The sequence below is a fragment of the Microchirus variegatus genome (genome assembly GCF_963457635.1).
Source record: "Microchirus variegatus genome assembly, chromosome: 3".
NCBI classification, from domain to species: Eukaryota; Metazoa; Chordata; class Actinopteri; order Pleuronectiformes; family Soleidae; genus Microchirus; species Microchirus variegatus.
Window position 1 is genome coordinate 9,536,516 of NC_139804.1, and position 25,363 is coordinate 9,561,878.

General features: G+C 45.6%; 1 protein-coding gene across 1 annotated transcript in view; it reads right to left on the reverse strand.

Moving 5' to 3' along the window:
* Positions 1-25,363, reverse strand: part of cacna1ba (calcium channel, voltage-dependent, N type, alpha 1B subunit, a) — a gene marked incomplete at both ends in the record, with an annotated part of 225,712 nt that overhangs the window by 67,274 nt on the left and 133,075 nt on the right. The window contains 6 exons of the mRNA XM_083887152.1: positions 357-486; positions 12,356-12,469; positions 13,390-13,590; positions 14,406-15,158; positions 23,662-23,697; positions 24,366-24,431. Coding sequence (XP_083743278.1) covers positions 357-486; positions 12,356-12,469; positions 13,390-13,590; positions 14,406-15,158; positions 23,662-23,697; positions 24,366-24,431 — 1,300 coding nt within the window. The remainder of the gene's footprint in view (positions 1-356; positions 487-12,355; positions 12,470-13,389; positions 13,591-14,405; positions 15,159-23,661; positions 23,698-24,365; positions 24,432-25,363) is intronic.

Below are 25,363 nucleotides of genomic sequence, written 5' to 3' on the forward strand. Positions count from 1 at the left end.
TGGATGGATGCCCGACGACTTGTCTCTTCATTGGCCTCGTCGACAAAAAATGATGGGAACAAGCAAAAGGAAAACATTTGACCTCGAGATACAGCATAAATGGATCACTGCGATAATACAAACTGAATGCAAGCATAATCCAACACTTACTAGCTTTAATATTTTGTTTTTTTACATGCTTTTATTGCGATATTGTTTAAGCATTCTCCAGAGTAGGAAGAAAAGCTGTTGGGATACTGACAGACTGAAACTGGCTCTGGTGCCTGACACACTTTGCTGCCAACACAGCAGTGTAAACAAATGGCGTCACATGAGTTCTACACATACACTATTATGTACAGTACACATTGTCTCACATTGTTACGTGGGGCATTTGTCCAGACTGGGTCCTCTGCTGCCAAAGCGATGCTGCTCAAGGAGATGACGACGAGGATGGACATCTCAAAATAACGCAGAGTCACAATGTAGTGACACAAGCGTCTCACCCTGAGGGAAGACAGGCAGGGACACACAGAGACGGGGTGTAGACACATTGTGAGGTATTTGAATTTATGTCTGATGAAACAGTCAACTAAACATAATAGTGAGCATGGGTGTTTTGTTATCTAGAAAATAAAGCGTTCTTTTACTAATGTTAGCTGCTGTTCAAGTCTGTGGGTACTGCAACAAAAAATCCCATGGGGCCCAAATAGCAATTATCCCATTGACCGCAAAAGTAAAAGAGACGCCTGTAAAAGTGTCCTCAGGACAACACGAGACATGGACATGGGCTTTTATAGATCTTTATAGTCTATAATCTATATAGTCTAACATTATGAGAAATGTGAATAAATGAAGACAATGAGGGGTTTTTCGTTTACATTTAAAAAAATATTTTGACAAAGCAGGTGTAACCCGGACGAAAAAGCCCTTATTTTATTCCCTTGTCTAATAACGTGCGTCATTACGTCACACCGATACGTCATCACGTTATGCCGTCACGTGACGGAGCGTCGGCTGACGTATTATAGTTGTAGCTTGCTGCCGGTAGTAGCAAGAGGAGAGCGTCGGGGAAAATGTTTGCTGCAGGTACGTCGTATCATTGGCACTTAATATATCATCAAACCACTTTCTTCCACTTGGACACTAGCCAGGAGTGGAGAAAGACCTGTCCAGTATTCATATTTTTGTGTAAAAATGGACATATTCGAGAAATGAGGCATTAAGATACCAAATGCAGTTTTGATAAAGGAAGCGTATTGATGAACCCTATTCCGCTTTTCACCATTCGATCGTGGTTTAATATGATTCAGGCACTGCATTAGACGCGTTACGTCCAATCTTGCCATAAATATATGAGTGTGATGGTGCTGAGGTTACTTACAAGATTCTGGATCTATCTATAGTCTGCGCGCAAGAGGTAGGGAAGTCACAAACTAAGAACTACCTTTCTGAATTACAAAAAGTTGCGAAATTGACCGGCCAAGATTTTGCGGTTGTCCTTAATGGGGTGATGTCTCTGCTTGGTCAGTCAGTTGCCCAGCTTGATCCCACTGTCACTGATGTTGAGTCTACTTCAGATGATGGAAAGCCACCGCATGCTGCCACAGTAAGTCTGCAGCCCCCATCACTGTTCTCTGCTACCACCTTTGGTCAACCAGTTGGTTCTGCTATTTCAGACCAGCGCACCGAACCAAGGCCAAGGGTCCAGCTGGATCCCATAGCCCAACATCCCTCAAGACCCTCTTTGCCAGCCATGTCACATGCCAATCTCAATCCACCTGAAGTTCAACGCTACGTGGTCGAGCATATCGTCAAGAACGACGACAGCGTCTGAGAGCCTTCTCTGGAAGATTGCCGAGACCTCAAACTGAGTCAGACTATGACATATGGCGTTCCGGAGCTGAGCTGCTATTACAAGATCCTGCCGTGTCCGACCTACAGTGCTCGCGTAAGATCTTCGACAGCTTGTTACCGCCTGCTGCTGATGTGGTTAAGCACCTGAGACCCGACACTCCTCCAATAGTGTATTTACAGACACTTGACTCAGCGTACGGCACGGTGCAGGATGGTGATGAGCTACACGCCAAATTCATGGACACATTCCAGGATGCGGGAGAGAAGCGGTCCCACTAAGCAACTAAAGAACCAGTCTTCTGTACCCAAGCCCGGCTATTGCTATCGGTGTGGTGAAGATGGCCATATAAAGACTCACTGTGACAATACCCCAAACCCTGCACTTGTCGCCGTAAAGAGGAAGCAGTTCAGCGAGAAGCAGCAAAGATGGCAGAAATCAAACACTCCTTCAAGACATTCTTTAAACTACAGTCAGTTCCAGTTGAGGGGCGAACAGGAACTGTTGTGGACCTACAATGTCCCAACCAGAGAAACCAGGCTGAATGTCATGAAGTAACCCAGCTCATTCCCGCTGTTCCAGCTAGGTTACCCGAGGGCTTGGTCGGATCCCGCTGCACAGCTAACATCAAAATTGCTGGTGAAGAATTAAATTGTCTGTTTGATACGGGATCGCAAGTCACTACAATCCCGATGTCGTTCTATAACCAGCATTTTTGCGACCAACCTGTGAAATCCTTGTGTGAGTTACTGCAATTTGAAGGAGCCGCAGGACAGGTAGTTCCTTATCTTGGATATGTGGAGATGGTGGTCACATTCCCCAGTGAGTTCCTGGGAGTTGATTTGGATGTTTCCACACTGGCACTTGTTGTTCCTGACGTTGGAAGCCCTCAGTCCCCAGTGTTAATTGGCATGAACACCTTGGAGCCGCTATATAACCAGTACCTGGGGAGTGAATACGCTAACTTTCAGCCAACTGCCCATGGCTACAAAGCAGTGCTTAAATTGCTGCAGACCCACCACCAGCAACAAGTGGGCAGCGATGGAGTGGTGAGGTTAGCCAACAAGTCCTTCCTCCTCATCCCTGCAAGGCACACCACCTGCATAGATGGTTCCATTCACACCAGCATGTTGTCTCCTGGTCAATGGGCGCTTGTGGAACATCCAACCTCACCACTGCCAGGTGGGCTGTGTGTCAAAAGCTCTTTGGTCATGCTCCCAAGCCAATCCCACACGAAGATCCCAGTCATCCTCAGCAATGAATCGGACCAGGATGTGACCCTTCCACCTCTCTCCACCATTGCTGAATTGACAGTCGCACCCCAGATCTTATCACACACCGTGTCAACAAGCTGTTCACCATCAGAAACTTCACTTGCTCTGAAGTTGGATTTTGGAGAATCACCTATTCCACCAGAGTGGAGAAGGAGAATTACTGAGAAGCTCAACAAGATTCCTCATGTTTTTGCACTCAGTGACATAGACTTTGGATGCACAGACAAGGTGAAACATCATATAAAGCTGCATAACGAAACCCCATTCAAGCACAGAGCCAGGCCTATTCATCCTCATGACATCGAAGCAGTCCGACAGCATCTAAGGGACCTTCTGGAGGCTGGTGTCATTCGTGAATCGGAGTCGTCATTTTCATCACCAATTGTCGTGGTCCGTAAAAAGAACGGTGACATACGGTTGTGTATTGACTATAGGAAACTGAACCTACAGACTGTTAATGATGCCTATCCCTTGCCAAACCTGGAGGAGTCTTTGTCCGCTTTGTCTGGCTCCAAATGGTTCAGTGTTCTCGACTTAAAATTTGGATATTATCAGATTGGAATGAATGAGGAAGACAAAGCTAAAACTGCTTTTGTGACACCCATTGGATTTTGGGAATTTAACCGGATGCCCCAAGGAGTAACAAACGCTCCATCTACATTCCAGCGGTTAATGGAGAAGAGCATGGGAGATCTCCATTTGAAAGAAGTTCTGGTTTTCCTGGATGATCTTATTGTCTACTCAGATACGCTGGAGGAACATGAGCGGAGGTTGCTGCGGGTATTACATCGGTTGGAAGAGTATGGTCTGAAACTCTCTCCTGAGAAACGTAAATTTTTCCAGACATCGGTTAAATACTTGAGACAAAGGGAGTTGAGACTGATCCGGATAAGATCCTTGCTTTAAAATCCTGGCCAATTCCAAGAACCCTGAAGGAGCTCAAGTCGTTCCTAGGATTTGCTGGATATTACCGAGGTTCATAAAAGGTTACTCCGCCACTGCCCAACCCCTCAACAACTTGACGCGTGGCTATATGCCTGCCTCCAAGGCTCAGAAAAGGTCCAGTCCATTAAAGGTTCATGACCCGAAACAGCCTTTCGGAGAGTGATGGTCTCCCACCTGCCAGTTTGCATTTGAAATGCTCATTGAAAAGTTGACCAGTTCCCCAGTTCTTGGTTTTGCTGACCCAAAACTGCACTATATTTTGCATACCGATGCCAGCACCACCGGGCTTGGAGCAGCTTTATACCAGGAGCAGGAGGGTCGGCTGAGAGTAATCGCCTATGCCAGCCGAGGTCTGTCAGTGAGCGAATCGAGGTATCCAGCACACAAGTTAGAATTTCTTGCGCTGAAATGGAGTGTGTGCGAAAAGTTTCATGACTACCTGTATGGCGCCAACTTTGTGGTAGTGACTGATATCAACCCGCTCACTTACCTGTTAACAACAGCAAAACTGGATGCCGCCAGTCACAGATGGCTTGCCGCTCTGTCCACCTACACTTTCAAGCTGCAATATCGGGCTGGGAAGCAGAACCTCGACGCTGACGCTCTATCTCGTCGCCCTCACAGCCACCCTGTTGACCTGACAGAACAGAAAGATTGGGATCTGCATAACAAGTTTACTGCAGAGCGTGTCATTAAATCAGGTGAATTGGAAGAGCTCAACACAGACATTGTTTTTGCCATCTGTCACCGCTGCCTTCTCACCAGTCAACCTGACAGTTCGGCAGGGAGTCCGATTGCCTTGGTCGAGTCCCTGAGCCTGTCGGCTAAAGCTGTTCCTGACTGTTATGCCAGTGAGGACCTCCATGGGTTACCAGTTGTTCCCTCCCTGTCACACCTTGACCTCAAGGAAAAGCAACGTGCTGATCCAGTCATACGAGAGGTTATCCACCAGATGGAGACTGGGGAGAAGGTTCCCCCAACGGCAAGACAAGAACTCCCAGACCTTGTTCGGTTGTTGAGGGAGCTGAACCGCCTCGAGCTGCAAGAGGACATCTTGTACCGAAAGAGGCGAGACGGAAACCAAATCTTGTTCGAGTTGGTGTTACCAGAGGAGCTGAGGTCGGTAGTGGTTACAAGCTTGCATGATGACATGGGTCACATGGGCATTGAACGGACCTTAGACCTTGTACGCTCCCGGTTTTTCTGGCCTTACATGGCAACTGACATTGAAACCAAGATCAAGACCTGCAACCGTTGTGTGAGACGCAAAGCACTCCCAGAAAGATCAGCACCACTTGTTAACATCAAGACCACTCGTCCCTTGGAGTTACTTTGCATGGACTATCTGTCACTTGAACCAGATCAAAGTAATACAAAGGACATTCTCGTGTTCACTGATCACTTTACAAAATTTGCAATAGCCATTCCCACAGCTAACCAAAAGGCAAAAACGGTGGCAAAATGTCTATGGGAGAACTTCATAGTGTGCTATGGGATACCGGAACGCCTCCACACGGACCAAGGGCCTGACTTCGAGTCGAAGTTGATTAAGTAACTTTGTCAACTCGCTGGGATTGTAAAAACCCGAACCACCCCTTTATCATCCTCGGGGAAACCCCGTTGAGAGATTCAACCGGACTCTGCTCAACATGCTTGGAACGCTGGAGTGCAAGCAGAAAGCTAGATGGAAAGACTATGTTAAACCGTTGGTGCACGCTTACAATTGCACACGGAATGATGTCACCGGCTTTTCACCATACAAACTAATGTTCCGCCGTTCACCGCGTCTTCCAGTAGATCTGGCTTTTGGCTTACCAGTGCGGGAGCATCAGTCTAATTCTCATTCCCAGTATGTTGAGAACCTGCGGTCCAGACTTGAAGAAAGCTTCCAGATAGCTTCAAAGAATGCTGTAAAATCGGGCAAACGAAATAAAGCCCACTTTGATCAGCGAGTCACTCCATCGAGTCTGGAGAAAGGTGACCGAGTTTTGGTGCGAAATGTCAGACTTCGTGGCAAGCACAAACTTGAAGACAAATGGGAGCGACATGTGTATGTCGTCGTGAGACGTGCTGGGGACCTGCCTGTGTACACAGTGCGGCCTGAGAACAGGGTGGATGGACTGACTCTTACACTACACTGAGATTTACTTCTTCCATGTTCTTTCCTACCAGCCAGTGTTGATCACACTGAAGATCAGTTTGAGGAGGAAGATGGGTGGAATCTGCCTGAAATCCAAATCCAGCCAGCCAAATTCCAGTTCCAAAGTCTACCAGTGGAATCCTCTTCTGGATGCAGTTCTCAGCCTTTACCTATGGCTGTTGGTTCACCTGTGTTCCTGGGTCCTGTTCCAGAAATCATGCACTTACCTGCTGATGACGAGTCCTCTGCTGAATCTGAAGCTTCTCTACATGTGGGAGGAGGAGCCTGAGCCTGGTGAAACCCTATCTGAGACTGAAGGAAACTCGCCTACTTGTGTTCCTGAAATTCCACCTGTTGAGGAACCAATGCTTCCTGACCAAGCAGAGACATCACATAGCCAAAGTGAGCAATTGTTCAGTCCGCCTCCGATATCGGTTGAAGCTCCAAATTTACCTGATCCAGTTGTTGAATCGATTCCTGTTGCCAGACATTCTAGTCGGCAACGTCAACCTCCTAATCGCCTTGAATATGTGGCGTTAGGCAATCCGTCTATTTCAGTCGTACAGTCACTATTTCATGGTTTGGTTGATGCTTATAACAGAGCACTTAGTACCGCTGCAGCAACTGACCCTGTGCAATCTCGTGTTTACGATGTTTAGCATGCATCGGGAGTTGCATGGTCTAAAGGGGGGAGGGTGTAACCCGGGTGAAAAAGCCCTTATTTTATTCCCTTGTCTAATAACGTGCGTCATTACGTCACACCGTTACGTCATCACGTTACGCCGTCACGTGACGGAGCGTCGGCTGACGTATTATAGTTGTGGCTTGCTGCCGGTAGTAGCGAGAGGAACGCGCCGGGGAAAATGTTTGCTGCAGGTACGTCGTATCATTGGCACTTAATATATCATCAAACCACTCCGCAACTAAGTGAAATTACTGTCGAAACATAGGAGCCGATTACCGGGGCCCATGAGTGTCTGAATCGGAGCCGTACTGTGATTGAATTGCGGGAATTGGTGAGTCGAACTAATGTTATTTATGATTAGCTTTAGCCGCTACCTGTTGGTGCGGTTAATACTGTAATCGTGCCTCTTTGGAATAATTGCCTGACCTGAAAAAAGCACTTTAACGTCAGTCTTGTTTGGTGGCATTACTGTGATTAATATTTTAATATAACAAATATTATAATAATTATTCACATTAATTTAAATATTGTGACTTAATTGTGAAAAAAGCACTTTAACGTCAGTCTTGTTTGGTGGCATTACTGTGATTAATATTTTAATATAACAAATATTATAATAATTATTCCCATTCATTTATATATTGGCCTAAGATTTGTATTATCAATATTGATGTACTGCTATTAATTTAATGCATTTGGTGTTATTTGGTTGTAGTATTTTGAATGTGTGCACACGGGATAGTTAATTTGACCTGTTCTTCATACAGGCCAGGTTGATGGCGAGCTAGGATTCTAGCCTGGGCACAAAGCCTGAAGACTCTGCTGGGGAGAATCTACTGAATCTCCACTGCTCTCCACTGCTCTAGTCGGGCGGGGAGGAGGCTCTTTTGTGCAGCCGCTCCTCTTCTTAACCTTTGCCTTTGAAACTCATTAGTGGCCATATGTATAGACTGTTTTTCTTTTTTCTTCCACTTGGACACTCAAGCATTGGTCATTGTATCGTGGTTATTCTTTGCCATTACAGGCGAAGTTTGAACTTTGTTCCTTGGATATCACGGGTTATATGTGCGCTGCAAAGAAATTGTTTAAATATAAACTGATGAACTGTACATATTGTGTTTTCTATGAATGGCCATTCGTATCCTATTGTATTTATTGTTGTAAATATTTATTTTATGGTAATGGTTCACAATTATATGGTGTTATTCAACCTAAACGGTGTTCATTGTCTCACTCTCCACTCCTAGAGTCTAACTTGGTCTTCTGATCCTAGCCCAAATAACTGTGCCGCTATCTAAACTAAATTTTGATAGGGTAATGTCCATGCTACACAGGTTTTTATTTGTATTGATCGTTTTAATCTTTAACTACATCATTGTACTTTTCAGCTTACTGTATTCACTTCACTATCGTTGGTTCTGCATTTATTTACAAATCCATGGTTTAAAGCCGAATTTACGTCATTAGAGTACTACCATCATTTCTTTTCGCTGTTCATGTACGCACTGAGTCGATAATGCGGACGGCTCGTTCGCATAGCCGAGAAGCATTATGGGAGTGACACTCCACTACTACACTTATTTAACCAGATAAAAGACCCATTGAGATCAAGATCTCTTTCGCAATGGTGACCTGGGCCAAGAAAGGCAGCAGCACACATCAAAAGTTAAAGGTGCCATATGTAAGAATGTGGCCAAAAACGGTTACTACATTCAAATTCAAAATACAGTGGTCTTTTAGGTTTCGTTTTCTGACGTAACTTGCAACCCATGGTTGCTCTGCAGCTGAGACTCTACTGACTGCAATGATTGGTAGACGGCGATAGGTGGCGCCACATGCCATAAACTGCAATCTGCTAAATATTTTTTTTAATGCAAATATTTTGGCTGTACTGTTGTTGTTGGTGAGTTCAGTATGTTATATGAATATTATTCCTGAGTCTGTGACATATTAGGAAGAATTTATGGCCAGATTTATTACATAATGCACCTTTAAATAAGACACAGGAAAGGAAACATTTACAAAACAAACACTGAAATATAAAAGCACAACTAGGTAAACATAAAGTGCAGGAGTTGTGATCGCAATAACAATTTAAGAACATAGGTACTGTTCAATGGATTTCTGTTGTCTGTCTTTTAAGATGGAGCAGAAAGCTCCCAGTGTAAAAGCTGGCATTTTAAGTTCAGTTTGGAGGGTATTCCAAGCAGCAGGGGCAGAGAAACTGAAAGCTTTTTTTCCCATTTCAGTCCGAACACGTGGAGCAGACAAGTGCAAAAGTCATTAGAACGTAAGGCATAATGACTTCTGGTTCTCTGAAGAAAAATGCTTAAATAAGCAGGAACCAAGCCAAGAAGAGCCTTATAGACCAGAGTCATCCAATGTGTGTAGCGTCTTACAGACAGGGAAGACATGGAAGCTTTTGCATACAGTTCACATGGGTAAAGCGACTACAGCCAGTGATGAACCACAGAGCAAAATTGCTAACAGCTGTTAGAGGCACACATGTACACAACATCACCATAGTCAAGTAGCGGAAAGAACGTTGCTGATATCAGGAGCTTCCTAGCTCTGAGGGAGAAACAATACTTTTCTATAGAAGAAGCCGAGCTTCACACTCAATTTAGAAACCAGATTTCTAACATGCACTTTGAAAGATAGCTCCCCATCAATAACAAATCCCAGATATTTATAACTGATCACCAGCTCAAGAGCTCTTCCATGGGAACAGATGAGTTTGAAATAAGTATTATTTTTTGATTTTTCAGCATTTAAGACCAGTTTCAATTTCTCCAGATTAGTCTGCACTGTATCAAAGGCTAATTGCAGAAATGTAAATGCTTGTGCAATTGAATGTGAAAAGCAGTAAATGACGGTATCATCAGCATAAAAATGGTGTGAGGCATTAGGCAAGTTTGCACACAGATCGTTAATGTAAATTGTAAACAAAATGGGTCCTAGGACTGAGCCTTGAGGTACACCTTTTGGAACCTCAGGTGGAAGGTGGAACTAGTTCCAGCCATCTGAACACATTGTGTCCTATTTGCCAAATAATCTTTAAACCAAGTAGTAGCTTGTGTGGAGATGTCATTTTTGATGAGAATATCTAGCAAGATATTGTGATCCACAGAGTCAAATGCCTTGGACAGGTCAATGAACAGGGCAACACAAAACCTTTTTGAGTCCAACGCCTCTTTCGCCAGAATACATAATTTGGAAATAAGTCTATAACTGTTCACGTTTGAGGGTTCGCCTCCTTTAAGCAGTGGGAGGACTAAATTTTACCAAATTTTAGGAAGTTTGTTTCTGCTGAGGCTTAAGTTAAAAATACAAGTCAGAGGCTCAGCAATTAAATCAGCAGCCAGCTTTAGAAAAAATGGATCCAAACTATCAGGACCAGCTGATTTTTGGGATCCACTTTTTTTAATGCACTACAGACCTCAGAAATAAACACATGTTCAAAATTAAAAGCGCAATCAACAGGGGGACGGCTTACTTCAGTTAGGATTGTTATTTAAAACAGTGTTTTTAAAATCACGATTTAAATAATCAAACAAGTGCCCTGCTGTGATAAAATGTTCATTAAAGCGGAACTAGAGTGGTCCTGTTGCACATATATGTTAGTTATGGAGGTCTACTTTTTATGGTCAAAAACCTTGTAGTTGCTGTAAACAAGCCGATAGAAATCCTCTTTTCTGACGGTGTTTCCCAGCCACGAGACCTGAGACTCAACTCTCCCACCCAGAAGTCTTGTGATTGGCCAGTATATTCAGCACACCCGCTCTCAGAAGCACTGCTCCCCCCTCTGGAACGGTGGATGCACTGCTCCTCAATATCAAAACAATGTTTTGATAATTAACATATCTAACATATATGTGCAACAGGACCACTCTATGTGAGCTTTAACGAGGGGGGTACAAACAGGCTCTGGTAGTTAGCTGCCTGCGGCTAGCTAGCTCCGGCAGCTAACTGCCTGCGGCTAACAGGCTCTGGTGGCGGGCGGCGTACAGCTTAGCAGAAACCAGCGGCTAAGCAGGTTCCAGTGGCAAGCGGCTGGCAGACTCCCTCTGCAGTGACTATAGTTGTCAGCGGCAAAACAGGCTCTGATGTTACGGCAGATCTCCTGATCAGCAGCAGTACGGGACATATCCACCTACAGCTATCGGACACCAGCAGCCTAGCCTGCTCTAATCAGCTACTGACAGCTGAGAAAACACCTGTCGGGGCAGCTTAGGCCACAGCCTGGATTATTCCTGACACCAGGCCCACAACAACTGGACAGATTCCCAGCGATAAGACGGCACAAAAAAATCTGGAATGGGACCTGCTGAGCCGGATACCAAAACCGATAGCGGCAGGTAGGCTGCCTTTGGTAACACCTCGATTTAAGCACATTTACTGGCATTGTGGTATGAACCCTCTCAAACAACTGTGACAGAGAAAAAAACAAACGTTAGGTGCGGCCATTTTGGATTCACATGTAAAAATATATGCACTGGGTGAGCAGCTTCATAGGAATGAATGCGGCCAAATGGGCGGTGCTCTATCCAGTTCATATAATACATCCATGCTGCTCACCCAGCACAAATGCCCAAAAAGTTTTTCACTTCCCATGATGGCATGATGGGAGTACGCTAATGACGTGCGCTAGCGGATTTCATGAAAACCGCCATCACGTTTTCTCCGGCTTTAAACCATGGATTTGTAAATAAATGCATAACCAACGACAGTGAAGTGAATACAGTAATCTGAAAAGTACATTGACGTAGTTAAAGATTAAAACGATCAATAAAAATGGTTTATTTAATTAACCGTGGCTATTAGTTTATATGTTGCTACAGGAATCATGTTGTTTTTGCCCGATTTCCCTTATATATATATATAATTGTATAATTATTATTAGGAACAATAACAACATGTTAAAAGTAGTTTTATAACTCCTGATCCTTTCATTCAACCTGTTTATATGGGATTTACATCAGATTTTTTGTTGGAGTACCCACATTGGCGACCATGTAAAAATTGTTTTCAAGGCAGAGGGGGCGGTGCTCTGTCCAGTTCATATACATCCATGTTTCCAACTTGCAGAAAGATAACTTCACACAAGTTAACGTGAGGTGAGATTGACGTGGGGCCCCTTTTGGGAGGTTTCCTACTGAGATGTCATTGCAAATCACCCATTGTTGTTTACGGGGGACGGGGATGCAGCTGGTCACTGCACGATTTTTATACATTTCTGTAAAAACAGCCCTCAGGCTCTGAGTGCCCCTGTTGGCCAAGCAGTTGCCCTGCCTTGCCTGTTCACAAGCTGCGTGTCTGTCCGTGGTGCGATGAAAGTGAGAATGTGCGTTAATGTTTTAAAAAATAATAATTTTGCGTTGATTCCACAATTTAATCATCCTGCATTAACGCAGTAATTTTGACAGCCCTAGTCAAAATGTAATTAGAGATAAAAGGAGGAGGTTGAGGAGACTCACGGATTGGTCTGTCCAAAGATGAACATGGAACTGTAAGGCAGGATGGGTTTGGGTCCAATTTGACCAAGATCCTCCAGGGTCTTCTCGCTCATGGGCATGGCCTCACAGTCAATACTGTTTACTGGGAAGACAGATATCAGACAAAACCAGTCAAATTCATAACAAATATACAGATGTAAATTCACAAATGACATATAGTGTAGAGGTGTATGTGACATTATTTTGAGAAGTATCCCAGATTCAGTTGCAGCAATGATTTCAGATATGGAACAGTGGCTTTAAATCACAAACTCAAACAGACATCACTTTTCATATTATACTGTTTAGAGATAACATACATTGTAAACACAAAAAATATATATGAAAAGATTTGAAGTCTGCGTAACAAAACATGAGGTTCATGCCATTCCCTTCACCCAATGGAGTGAAAAAGATTGTGACGTAATGTAACATGTAATTACAAAAGTTAAAGTGTGTTGAAACTGGGATTTTCATAGTTTCATCTGAATAATAACATTTTCATTGTCTGTTGTGATCATAAACTCTCATGTCATTTCAGACTCTGTCACTCCCTCCTCCTGCCACTCCTAGTCACCTGATCTGCTCAACCGCTTTCACACGCCTGTCCCTCATCAGCTAATCATTCTGCTCCCATATATACTGGCCCATTTCCCCTTGCTCTCTGCCAGATTGTCTAGCTTCATCCCTAGTAGTCAAGTGTAATTTTCTCTCTGCTTTTGATATTACCTGAACCTGCTTCTGACCTGTGGACCTTCCCATTTTGCCTGCCCCTTTTGTATTTGTTTGCCTCATGGACCAATTTCCTGGTTTGATCCCTGCCTGTCGCCTCTTTGTCGGATTTGTTCGCCACGTGGTCTGACTTCCTGGTTTGAACTCTGCCTTCAAAATAAATACTGCCTGTTAAATCTGAACTGTGAGGATTACGTTTTCATGTAAATTTTTGTTCTTTCAAGAAAATGACCCATGCCACACAGTGTGTGTATCTTTTTTTTTATGTTTATATCATGTGATACTGACGTTGACGTATGAGTGTGGTCTCTCCAGGCGGGGAGGTGACAGTCACAGGAGGAAGCTGGTTGGATGTCTGCCTGGTTTGTCTGACGTTTCGCTGGTTGTCTGAGTCTTCGGCTCGGTCAAGAGGCCAGTTCCTGCCCGCAGAGCCCTGCTGTGGAGAGATGGCCAGCGACTCTCCATCGGAGTCACCACACCGGTCCCTACAACGGAGGCAGCACCTTACAGATTAATCAATACAGTATAATATTTCATGCTTATACCATGGCAGGTGATCATACTTTTTTTTTTTTTTTTTTTTTAAACAAGTTATTTTTAGACCAATAGTAACATGTCAATAAAATGAAATGAATTTTAATAATTTGGTACCTAAGAAATCTCAAATGGCACAGATGGTGCCAAACTGTGCCAAAAGAGAGAACGCCCAGACATCTCTTTACTAAAACCTCTGTAATTTCACTCCGCTGCACTTTAGCAACATAGAATTTGTCATGAGACACCTCATGTCCATATGTTGTTACATGACCTCCATGTGTTTTTAAGCTCCTACTGCATATTTTAAAGGTGATATTTTTTTTAAAATGCAATGTTTTTTTAGGCGAGAGAAAAATATCCTTTATTTATGCTGTGTTCTATGTACATTTACTCTGACACAGTGGCATCTACACTGAAACTTACACCTCTGGTGGAATCTCACAAGTGTCTTTATTTTGATACAAAGATAATCCACATAGAGCTTGTAACTGCAGAGATTTACTCTATTTAGTTTTCAAATGTAACAGATGAAGGCAGCAGATCCTTAACCTTGACACGTAAACGCGTAAAGACAGCTGTGGACAAATCCAAATCTCTAATGTCTAAATATAATCTGTGCAAACTTTCTCATCTTAACTATAAATAAAACTAATAATTATTCTTTGTTCAAACTTCATCATCAACATCTGTGAAAAGTTGTCTGAGAGAATGAATCTGTAATCATCATGAAATCACAACCTGGTGCAGTAGTGTTGAATTCTACCTGTGACTTTGGGTCTTCTCTTTGTCGTAAGACTCCTCCCCCTCCACTCTGGACTGTCCCCTGGAGCCATGACTCAGTTGTCTCCTCTTCTCTCTATTAGCACCACGCTCTCCTCTGGAACTTCTGTCTCCATCCCTGTTACAAGACCGCCCTTCTTTGTGACGGGATCTCCTCTCCCCCTTGCCTCCGCTACTCACTGTCCCGTTGCCGCCTCTGGACCGATGTGAGTGATGATGGCGGTGCGCTCTCTCGTTTGTGACTCCGCCTCCTCCGCTCTCATCCACTGAGCTCTGATGGTGATGCTTCTTACCTCCCTCTTGGCTGTGGGACCTCTCGCTCTTCCCCTCTTTGTTGCGGCTGTCGTTGTGGTCCTTGGAGTGGCTGTGATGGACGTGGTGCCTTCCATCACTCACACCATTATCATTTGTCTCCTCCTTGGACCTGGTCCGGTCCCTGTCTCTGTGACGGTGGTGGTGGTGGTGGTGGCGGCGGTGGTGAGGCGCAGGAGGGTCCGCGGCATTATCGGCCTCTTCAAGCACACAGGGTGCATGGTGGTGGGGCTCGACGAGCAGAGGACGGTCGTGGTGGGTCTTCATGTCGGGCCGGATGTGGAGAGCAGAGGAGATCCGCAGACGCTCCTCGGGCTCCAGCTCGCTGTACAGAGCCTCACAGCTCGTCCAGTTCTGCCTCCTCAATTGGTTTGCCCGCTGCTCCCACACCGATATCGTCTTCACCGATTTCTGCTGCTCTTTACTATGGGATGGGCAGAAAAACCACACAGATCAGATCAGTTCTTAAACTATCTTTATGTAAGAACGCTCAACTTTGATGTTTGCATTATAATGTAGCCTTTCTAACAAAGGATAGAATAATTAACAATGGATACAGTGTTCCAAGTCAAAATAGTTTTGAATTAAAACTGCAGTGCATAACTTTTAAATATAAATAAATCCCTGTTACATTCAAATATTGTCAAATTAGTTCATACAGCACTTACTAGGCCTGCGTTTCTCAGTACAGAATTGTTTTGTGGCGGACAGAGACAACAGCAACACTGTGCTAATGATTTGAGATCAGTGCAAACAGGTTGGAGTGGAACTAACAACAGGTTTTGGTGGTCAAAGTAGTATTTCCCACAGTTTCTACATAGGGGGACCCACTTTACAAAAAAACAAAGCGAACACTGACCTAAATTTAAATCAAATTGTGCAATAATTACCAAGAGAAGTAAGTGAATTCCAAAAAAAAACATTGTAATTTTCAACGTACAGTATATGTCACAATCCACACACTCACATTCCACAAGTTCTCTGTTTGTTTTCCCTGCTGCTCCTGGTCTTCTTTTTCTCTTCCACAGGAGGCGTGGCTGACCTACTTTCCTGATGACACCGGTGATCGTCTACACCTGCGCAGCTCCTCCTCAGCTGTTCCTAATCGGCAATCAGGAGGATTCATAAGGCAGGGCTTCGCGGATCACCGGTGTCAGTTCGTTGTTTCGCTTAGCTGGTAACAGTCTCTCTTACTTCGCTGCTAGAATCTTGACTCTGCAAAGAATACTCACGACTTGTTCCACCTAGGTCACCACGTCTCCTGTGGCCGAGAAGACACAAGGCTCCAGTGGATTCTACCTACCTCCGGAATCACTTCCTCCTCTTGTCTCCTCACGGCTTCACCTCTTCGTTAGCGGAAACCTCCGCCATTCCACCCGCAACCTCCTCAGCTGGCTTCCTGTTCTCCTCGTCTCTCCTTCTCGAGTGAGTTCGTTCTGTGGAACCCCCATCTGATGAACTGTTGCCCCTGTGGAATCGCTGACATATCCCTTCCCCCTCCCGCTAGCTATTAACGTTCTCTCTCGTTGTCGATACTTACGTGCTTGCTAGCTTCCTGTAAACTCAGGCTAAATAAACACTGGTTTTTTTATATACTTACCTTGTCCTGTCTGCATTCGGGTCCTCTGTAAAACATCTTCGTTTCCCTCTAACGGGAAACGTAACATTAGGAACTGACACCAACATGGACCCGGCAGACAATGATGTGTTTAATCAGGCGCTCACCACACACGGTGAAGCAATAAGCTGCCACGAGGTACATCTGGCTGAGATAGCAGCGTCGCTACAAAACATAGCAGTTAAAGTCGGCATGCTACTCCACTCGTCTCCCACCGCTCCTGCTCCACCACCGATACCTGCTAACCCGGTTTCCCTTGCTTCACCCCCCGTTTTGCCGTCCCGTGAACCATTTGTTCCTACTCCCGAGCGATTTTTCTGGTGAATTGAACAAATGTGCAAGTTTTTTGTTCCAGTGCTCGCTAGTTTTCGATCTACAGCCTAATACTTATCCCTCTGATAATGCTAAAATCGCCTTTGTGATAAATTTACTCTCCGGGAGAGCGGCACAATGGGCAGCGGCATTTTTTCGTAACCCTCTCACTCGTCCTACTTCGTTCTCCAGTTTCGCCACTGAGTAAGGTAGAATTTTTGACCATACTTTCCAAAGTAATGACATCGCTAACCAGCTCCTAGCACTAAAACAGGGTAACTCATCTGTTGCTGATCATTCCATTAACTTCCACATTTGTGCCGCTGAGAGCGTTTGGAATGACACCGCTTTACGTGCTATATTTTTAAGAAGCTTGAACGACGAGTTAAAGGACGAGTTAGCCACACGAGATGCTACGACTAGCCTCAAAAATTTAATCGAACTCGCTATCAGACTTGACTGTAGGTTGAGAGACGACGTATGCCACCTCCGCACTCGATTGATTATTCACGTTTGCCACTTAGCTCCCCAACGCCAATCCCACCTTCCACTCATGCTCCCAGCGACACGGAACCGATGGAGCTGGGTCGGACTCGTCTATCCTCCTTCGAGAGACAATGACGACTCAAGTCAGGTTCCTGCATCTTTTGTGGACAGTCTGGTCATCTCCTTGCTTCCTGCCCAAACCGCCCAAAAGACTAAGCTCATCAGCTCATGCAGGAGTGCTGGTGAGCAGGGCCGTTTCCGTTCCTGCACCTTCTCGTGTGACTCTGTCAGGTCGGCTCCGTTGGGAGCAGAAGACTATTCCTCCTGCCTGGTCGACTCTGGAGCAGACGACAACTTTATAGTAAACATTCAGTTTGCTGAACGTACTAGTATCCCGTTGTTCCACTTCCTCTTCCTAAGACGATCTCCGACCTTAACGGCAACCGCCTGGCAGAGGTCACACACCACACAATACCCCTCACTCTCACCTTATCCGGCAATCATCAGGAGGAGATCCAACTCTACCTGATTCCTGCTTCTTCTGCCACAAACGTCCTGGGTCTTCCTTGGCTGGCTCTACACAACCCGTCGTTCAACTGGTCCACGAGTCAACTATCCAGTTGGAGCGTGAGTTGTCATTCCCGCTGCCTCCGATCCGCTCAACCCTCCCAGACAAGCAAGCCGGACCCCATTCCTGAACCCCCTAACCTCACCGACGTTCCAGAGACCTACCACAACCTCGCAGAGGTGTTCTCCAAGGGCCTCGCACTCTCCTTACCTCCCCATCGTCCATATGACTGCGCCATCGACCTACTTCCTGGTGCCAATCTGCCCTCCAGAAGGCTTTATAATCTATCTCGGACCGAACGGAGGAGCATGGAGGAATACATTAACCAGTCGTTGGCGACTGGTCTCATCCGCCCCGCCTCTTCTCCCGGTGGGGCGGGATTTGTGGAGAAGAAGGACGGCAGGTATCGACATGTATCGACTACAGAGGCTTTAATGACATTACAATTAAGAACCGTTACTTGTTACCCCTCATGGACGCTGCCTTTAGCCCTTTAGCAAGGCACGGATTTTTTCCAAGCTGGACTTACGTAACGCCTACCACCTTGTCCGAATCAAGGACGGGGATGAGTGGAAGATTGCCTTTAATACGCCCATTGGGCACTTTGAGTATTTGGTCATGCCTTTCGGCCTCACCAACACCCCGGCTGTGTTCCAAAACCTCATTAATGACATTTTGCGCAACATGTTGGACAGATTCCTGTTTGTATACTTAGATGACATCTTAATATTCTCAGAAACTGAAGAAGAACACGTTCAACATGTTCGGCTGGTTCTCCAACGACTCTTGGAGAATAAGCTTTTCGTCAAAGCTGAAAAATGTGGTTTCCACAAAGTCCGTCCCTTTCCTGGGGTTCATCGTCGAACAAGGTTGTCTCTCTCCCGATCCCAGCAAGATCTCGGCAGTAAAAGAATGGCCTACTCCCTCTACCAGGAAGCAACTCCAGCGCTTCCTGGGCTTTGCCAATTTTTACAGGCATTTTATTAAAAATTACAGCCGCATTCTCACCCATGACTAAACTTACCTCTCCCAAACAGGTTTTCTCCTGGTCCAAAGAAGCTGAAGCCGCCTTCCTCCTACTCAAGGACTTGTTCACTTCTGCTCCCATCCTCACCCACCCTGATCCAGAACTTCAGTTCATTGTGGAGGTCGACGTGTCGGACACTGGGGTCGGGGCGGTCCTCTCCCAACGGAGCCATGACGACCAGAAACTACATTCTTGTGCCTTCTTCAGTCGTCGCCTCTCTCCAGCGGAGAAAAACTACGACGTCGGCAACAAGGAACTCCTGGCAGTCGTACTGGCCCTCCAGGAGTGGAGGCACTGGCTTGAGGGGACCGCCCAACCCTTCATCGTTTGGACCGACCATAAGAATCTGGCCTATATACAAGACGCAAAGAGGTTGAACTCCAGACAAGCCTGGTGGGCCCTCTTCCTGGGCTGGTTCAAGTTCACCCTCACCTTCCGCCCTGGCTCCCGCAACGTGAAACCTGATGCTCTCTCCCGCCTCTACGATCCAGACCCTCCCGAGCAGGAGACTGGACCCATTCTTCCCCCTTCCTGCATCCTGGGTGCGGCTTACTGGCCTGTGGAGACGAGGGTACGTCAAGCCCAGCAGACAAAACCGGACCCTGGTGGCGGACCCCCCAACTGCCTGTTCGTCCCCACTGCCATACGCTCCGAGGTCCTCCAGTGGTGCCACTCCTCTAAACTCACGTGTCACCCTGGGACCGCCTGTACCCTCTACTTTCTCAAACAGCGGTTTTGGTGGCCCACCATGGCTCTTGATGCTGCCACCTTCGTCTCCGCCTGCCCCGTCTGTTCCCGTGGGAAGTCTTCCAACCGCCCTCCTGCTGGTCTCCTGAATCCCCTCTCCATTCCTCATCGCCCCGGGTCCCACATATCGGTTGATTTCGTCACTGGTCTTCCTCCATCTTTCAACAACACCACTGTCCTAACGATTGTCGATCGTTTCTCTAAGTCTGTCCATTACGTCCCTCTCCAGAAGCTCCCTTCTGCCTTGGAAACCACCGACCTCCTCGTCCATCATGTGTTCCGCCTGCACGGCTTCCCCACAGACATTGTGTCGGACCGGGGGCCCCAGTTCATGTCACAAGTTTGGAGAGCATCCTGCTCAGCACTAGGGGCCTCTGCCAGCCTGTCTTCAGGGTACCACCCACAATCCAACGGCCAAACAGAACACTCAAACCAGAGTATGGAAGTGGCGCTCCGCTGTGTATCCGCTCGCCATCCATCTGAGTGGAGCCTCTTCCTTCCCTGGATTGAGTATGCACACAACTTTCTCATCTCTGCTTCCACTGGTCTCTCGCCCTGTATGGCCTCCCTCGGTTATCCAACCCCCCCTGTTTGAGTTCCAGGAGAGGGAGGTAGCTGTCCCCTCGGTGCAGGCCAACCTCGAGCGATGTCAGACGGTATGGCAGCAGGTACGGTCAGCTCTCCAGAGAACCTCCCTACAGACCCAGAAACAGGCCAACCGCCATCAAATTCCTGCCCCCACATACCAACCTGGCCAAAGAGTATGGCTCTCCACAATGGACCTCCCACTCCAAGTTGAGTCACGCAAGTTGGCACCTAGGTTCATCTGCTTTTCCCTGTCGATCGGGTCATCAACCCCACCGCTGTCCGCCTGAAGCTCCCCCGGTCACTCAATATCCACCCCACGTGCCATGTTTCCCTCCTTAAACCGGTGGTGGAGTCCGAACTCGTCCCACCCTCCTCCAACATCCGACGGCGTGGTCGTGGCTACAAATATTTGGTGGATTGGGAGGGTTATGGCCCAGAGGAGAGGTCATGGATTCCCCGGCGCTTCATCCTTGACCAGACACTACTCCAGGACTTCCACCGCGATCATCCGGAGGCTCCTGTCTTGGCGCCAGGTGGCGCCCGTTGAGGGGGAGGTACTGTCACAATCCACACACTCACATTCCACAAGTTCTCTGTTTTCCCTGCTGCTCCTGGTCTTCTTTTTCTCTTCCGCAGGAGGCGTGGCGGACCTACTTTCCTGATGACACCGGTGATCGTTTACACCTGCGCAGCTCTTCCTCAGCTGTTCCTGATCGGCAATCAGGAGGATTCATAAGGCGGGGCTTCGCGGATCACCGGTGTCAGTTCATTGTTTCGCTTAGCTGGTAACGGTCTCTCTTACTTCGCTGCTAGAAACTTGACTCTGCAAAGAATACTCACGACTTGTTCCACCTAGGTCACCACGTCTCCTGTGGCCGAGAAGACATGAGGCTCCAGTGGATTCTACCTACCTCTGGAATCACTTCCTCCTCTTGTCTCCTCACGGCTTCACCTCCTCGTCAGCGGAAACCTCCGCCATTCCACCCGCAACCTCCTCAGCTGGATTCCTGTTCTCCTCGTCTCTCCATCTCGAGTGAGTTCGTTCTGTGGAACCCCCTCTGATGAACTGTTGCCCTTGTGGAATCGCTGACATTTCCCTTCCCCCTCCCGCTAGCTATTCACGTTCTCTCTCGTTGTCGATACTTACGTGCTTGCTAGCTTCCTGTAAACTCAGGCTAAATAAACACTGGTTTTTTATATACTTACCTTGTCCAGTCTGCATTCGGGTCCTCTGTAATACATCTTCTTTTCCCCTTACGGGAAACGTAACAGTATACAAACAAAAATGAACTTGGTTGGGAGAATTCAGCAAATTTGTTTGTGGAATCCAAAACCCAGATTTTGGGGACGCATTATTTTAAAGGAATGGAGAGATCACATGCACAAAGCAGCAAAAAAGAGGCAAACAATTGTATGCAGGGAAACTGTGTGGAGCAGGCTAATGTACTGTTGGGCCCAGCATGAGTGGACTATGAGGCCTCACTGCATTTTGGAAGCCTAAATGCGGCCTGGACCGAAAATGGTGGTCGTAAAGGCCTCAGAAACCACATGGTGAAGACAAAGGAAGACCCCATGCCACCATGGGGGGGCCAGTCTGTGATGGACTCATTCCCCACAAGCCATTGCAGCATATGAGATCAAGGACAGACAGCCGTTCACCCATTGGTGGGAATCCTTGGGGGGTTGTACCCCCCAGGGGAAGCTTTATAAGGCACAGAGACTCCACCTTATCCTCTTCCAACCTTACTTGTCAGCGTGAGCAGATGTATGTGTTTTTAGGAAGAGGCCACACCCCTGAAGATCTACAGTCTTCCTGGCCGAGTTTTGAAGATTCTTCCTTTGTCTATTCCTGCCCCATTTTTGGGCAAAATATAGTTTCACTGTGTTTATTATTGTTTGTGTGTTTTTCTTTTCTTTCCACATCACCGTGTGCATGTTTCACACACAGCTGTAATTTGCCTGAGATAATATCAGTAAGATAAACTTGGAATGGTATAGTTAACTGAGGGTCTATATCGCTGATGTTAAACCGTGGTGCCGTCCGCACAGCTGTTTGACTGTTTATTTGTTCTCTGTGTCTTTCGCTCCGCACGAAGCGGCAGCCCGATTACAATAAAAGATTTTGCTTGATCTGTAAAACTACAGACCAACTGGATGAACTCCAGTGACGCTGTGTGATCAAGATACATCTCTGTTTTCGTGCTTTCCCTCTATCTCTGTGGATTGTCGCTGCGTTATTTCGATCACCCTGTGCCCTCAACACAGCTCGTGATCATGTGGTGAGTGGGAAAGTTCTGTTAATCTGTTAAAACCGCAAGTCGGTCATCGCTGGATAAGCTGCGTGATTTACAAAGTTTCCTGATTAGCCACTTCCCCTTTCTACCTCACTTCCTTTAAATTTCCTGCGTCACCGCTGACTCCATTTCCTTCTTCAACTCTCCTCTTTTACACAGCGCCTCTGCTGGTGAAAGACAGAAGAGCTGAGTGACAAAATCTGAGCACGAGCGCCATCTCGCGTTGCCTCGCGGTAATAGCGAGTGACGGCATTTTACGTGACGTAAAGACCATTTTGGTAACCCGGAAGTGGGAGGAGTGTCGCTGTGACAACCCTCACGTCAGAGACCCCTCCACTACTTCCTCTCTCTCCCCCTCCTTCTTGTTTTACCTTTTGGCTTTGTTTTGTTTACTTCCTGTTTCCCACGCTGTCACCAGCTGCCAAAGAGTGACACGACCCCCCTTTTGCTTTAGCCACACACACAAACACGCACACACATTTCTGCACTCGTATCCATGCCCCTTTTTATGCATATTCAACGGTGTTATCAGTAGTTATTTTAGATTAGAGGATTGATGTTTGTTTTTGTTATTATTAATCAATTTTAATGCTTTAATACTAAGTTAAGTACTGTTTCTGTCTTTTGTGTTTGCTTGTTTGTGATAAGGGTAATTGAAAGAAGCCAGTTTATGACCTCACACCTTTCCTTATTAAATCTAATCCTAATCTATATTAATATGCTTATTATGAATTAGTGATAACTGATAGTCGAGAGACACTTTAAGGTCCTCCTACTGTCATTCTCCTCGTTTTGAGAGGAGTGGTGCCCCGTTTTGATATAGAAAATTTGTAATATAATTAATTAATAACATTAATTAATCATTCATACTCATATTTTCTCACCAATTATCACCTTAAATCACAACAGTACAAATGTGGCAATCACCACACTTTGCAGCACCTTCACATCTGGTTTAACACATTGTTTAATGGTTAAATTCATGCAATGACCTGACACCGTGTGAACTAAAAAGTGTGCCACCTCTTCACATAAATGTGCTTTCTTTAAGTTTTATCATACGAGCCAATCTGTTCCCTGCAAACATGACAATCAGGAAGGTCCCATCATCCTTGGACCTTCCAAGATGAAGGTCCATCTTTATTTTACACCTTCTGCATGCGGTCTTGGTTTCAAGGATGTAAATAATGAAAACATAATTATGTATGGACGTTTTTTTTTTGTTTTTTTTAATGAATGTTATCATCGTCAACATCCACCACCTTGATGTGAGGCGGTTGGGTTTACCTGAGGATGTGATGGACAGGGGTGCAGACATAACTCCTACAAACACATAAAGGGAGCAACATTGAAACAAACAGAAGAAGAGAAGGAACTTACAAAAACAAACAAGTTACAGACAGAAGCACAGACAGGAAGAAAATAATAAAAAAAAGTGAAGGGGGAGGAAAAGTTGAGTACAGACGCAAAATTATACAAAAACACACAAACAGAACTGTTTTTGCTGAGAGGGAGAAGGGAAAACAACAGAGGTGAACATACTGAACACTCAAAACAAACGTGAGCTGCTTATGCTTGATGCATGTGTACGCACGCCACAATCTGATCATTTAATTTTGCATCCACGTTAATGATGGAATTGTGAAATTCCAATTGGAATTAAGACATTTTGCATATGTAAATATTGCTTATAACAACTAGCTACAATATGGTGTGTTAGAGGATGTCAAATACCTCGATCACTGACTTGTTATTCTTGTGGATCACACAGAAATAATAATAAAATTGAGCAGAAGTCGAGAGCGGAAACACTGAGACACAAGCAGCTTCATAAACACTGAAGAGCTGCCATGTTCTTCACACTGAAGAATGACTGACATTACGACAGCAGGACAGGGTGGCGGTTTTAGCAGCAGCAGCAGCAAGGAGGGAAGGCTGAGGGGAGAGTAATGGGAGGATTCAAAAGTTGCATAAGAGAGGTAATAACTCACAGTGAGTTAACGCTGCAGATGGACGAGCTGCTAGAATGCGCGTTACCTCGACTGCGTGTTAGAAAACTGTACATGCACCAAACGAAAACAAAAACGGGGAGAGGGGGGTGGAGAGGTGGGGACATCATATACAGTACTTGGTCAGGGAAAACAGCCAAACACACCATTCAACAAGGTTCTGTATCCTGTTTGTCCCATCAAATTCAGTTTGATAGGCAGTCAAGTTTAGAAACACACAGCTGAGACTGAACCGGGGAGGAAATTGACAGGAAATGGCCACAGTGACAGTAACATACGTGTGAGTGCGATCACATGAGATTTGTTGTTTTATGTTGGAAAAACAAAAGGCACCAGCAGCCAAATACTAGGGATGGGCATTAGTATTCAATTATTGATTATAATAATTGGATTTATAATCAAAATAATGATACTAATAATATTACTTTCTATTCCAGTGATTACCTAAAATGTGGGGCATCTATTATCACAAGGTGGAAGCAGCAGCGAGTCAGTGTACTGTGTGTTTGCAGCAGTAAGGAAATTCATGAGATTCCTGAATGCATCTTAAAGCTGCTCTTCTAAGCTAAAAATTCTGTAGATCCCACAGAAGTGATGAAATTAACCACTGTCTGTGAAAGCATCTCAAACCCTGTCACTGGCTCTCATATGCTGGAGTTTAATTAAAATATTCAAATATTTGACGAATAATTCTTTCGAATATTTGAATAGCATTTTTGATTGGAAGTGCCCATCTCTACCAGATACTAAAATATCAATCAACATGTAAGTACAATTGGTGACACGTAACTTTGTGGATTAACCACTGTAAGGACTTGAGCTGTGTCTCAATTCAGATGCTGCCTCCTTTGGAAGGAGTGGTCAAAGGTGGGGACACTTCATACAATGGTTAATACGTGGTATATGGTGCTCATGTAAGGCTTAATTAGCCTGCTTATATATACTTTGATTTGATTAGTGAGTTAGGTTAAAGGTTAAAG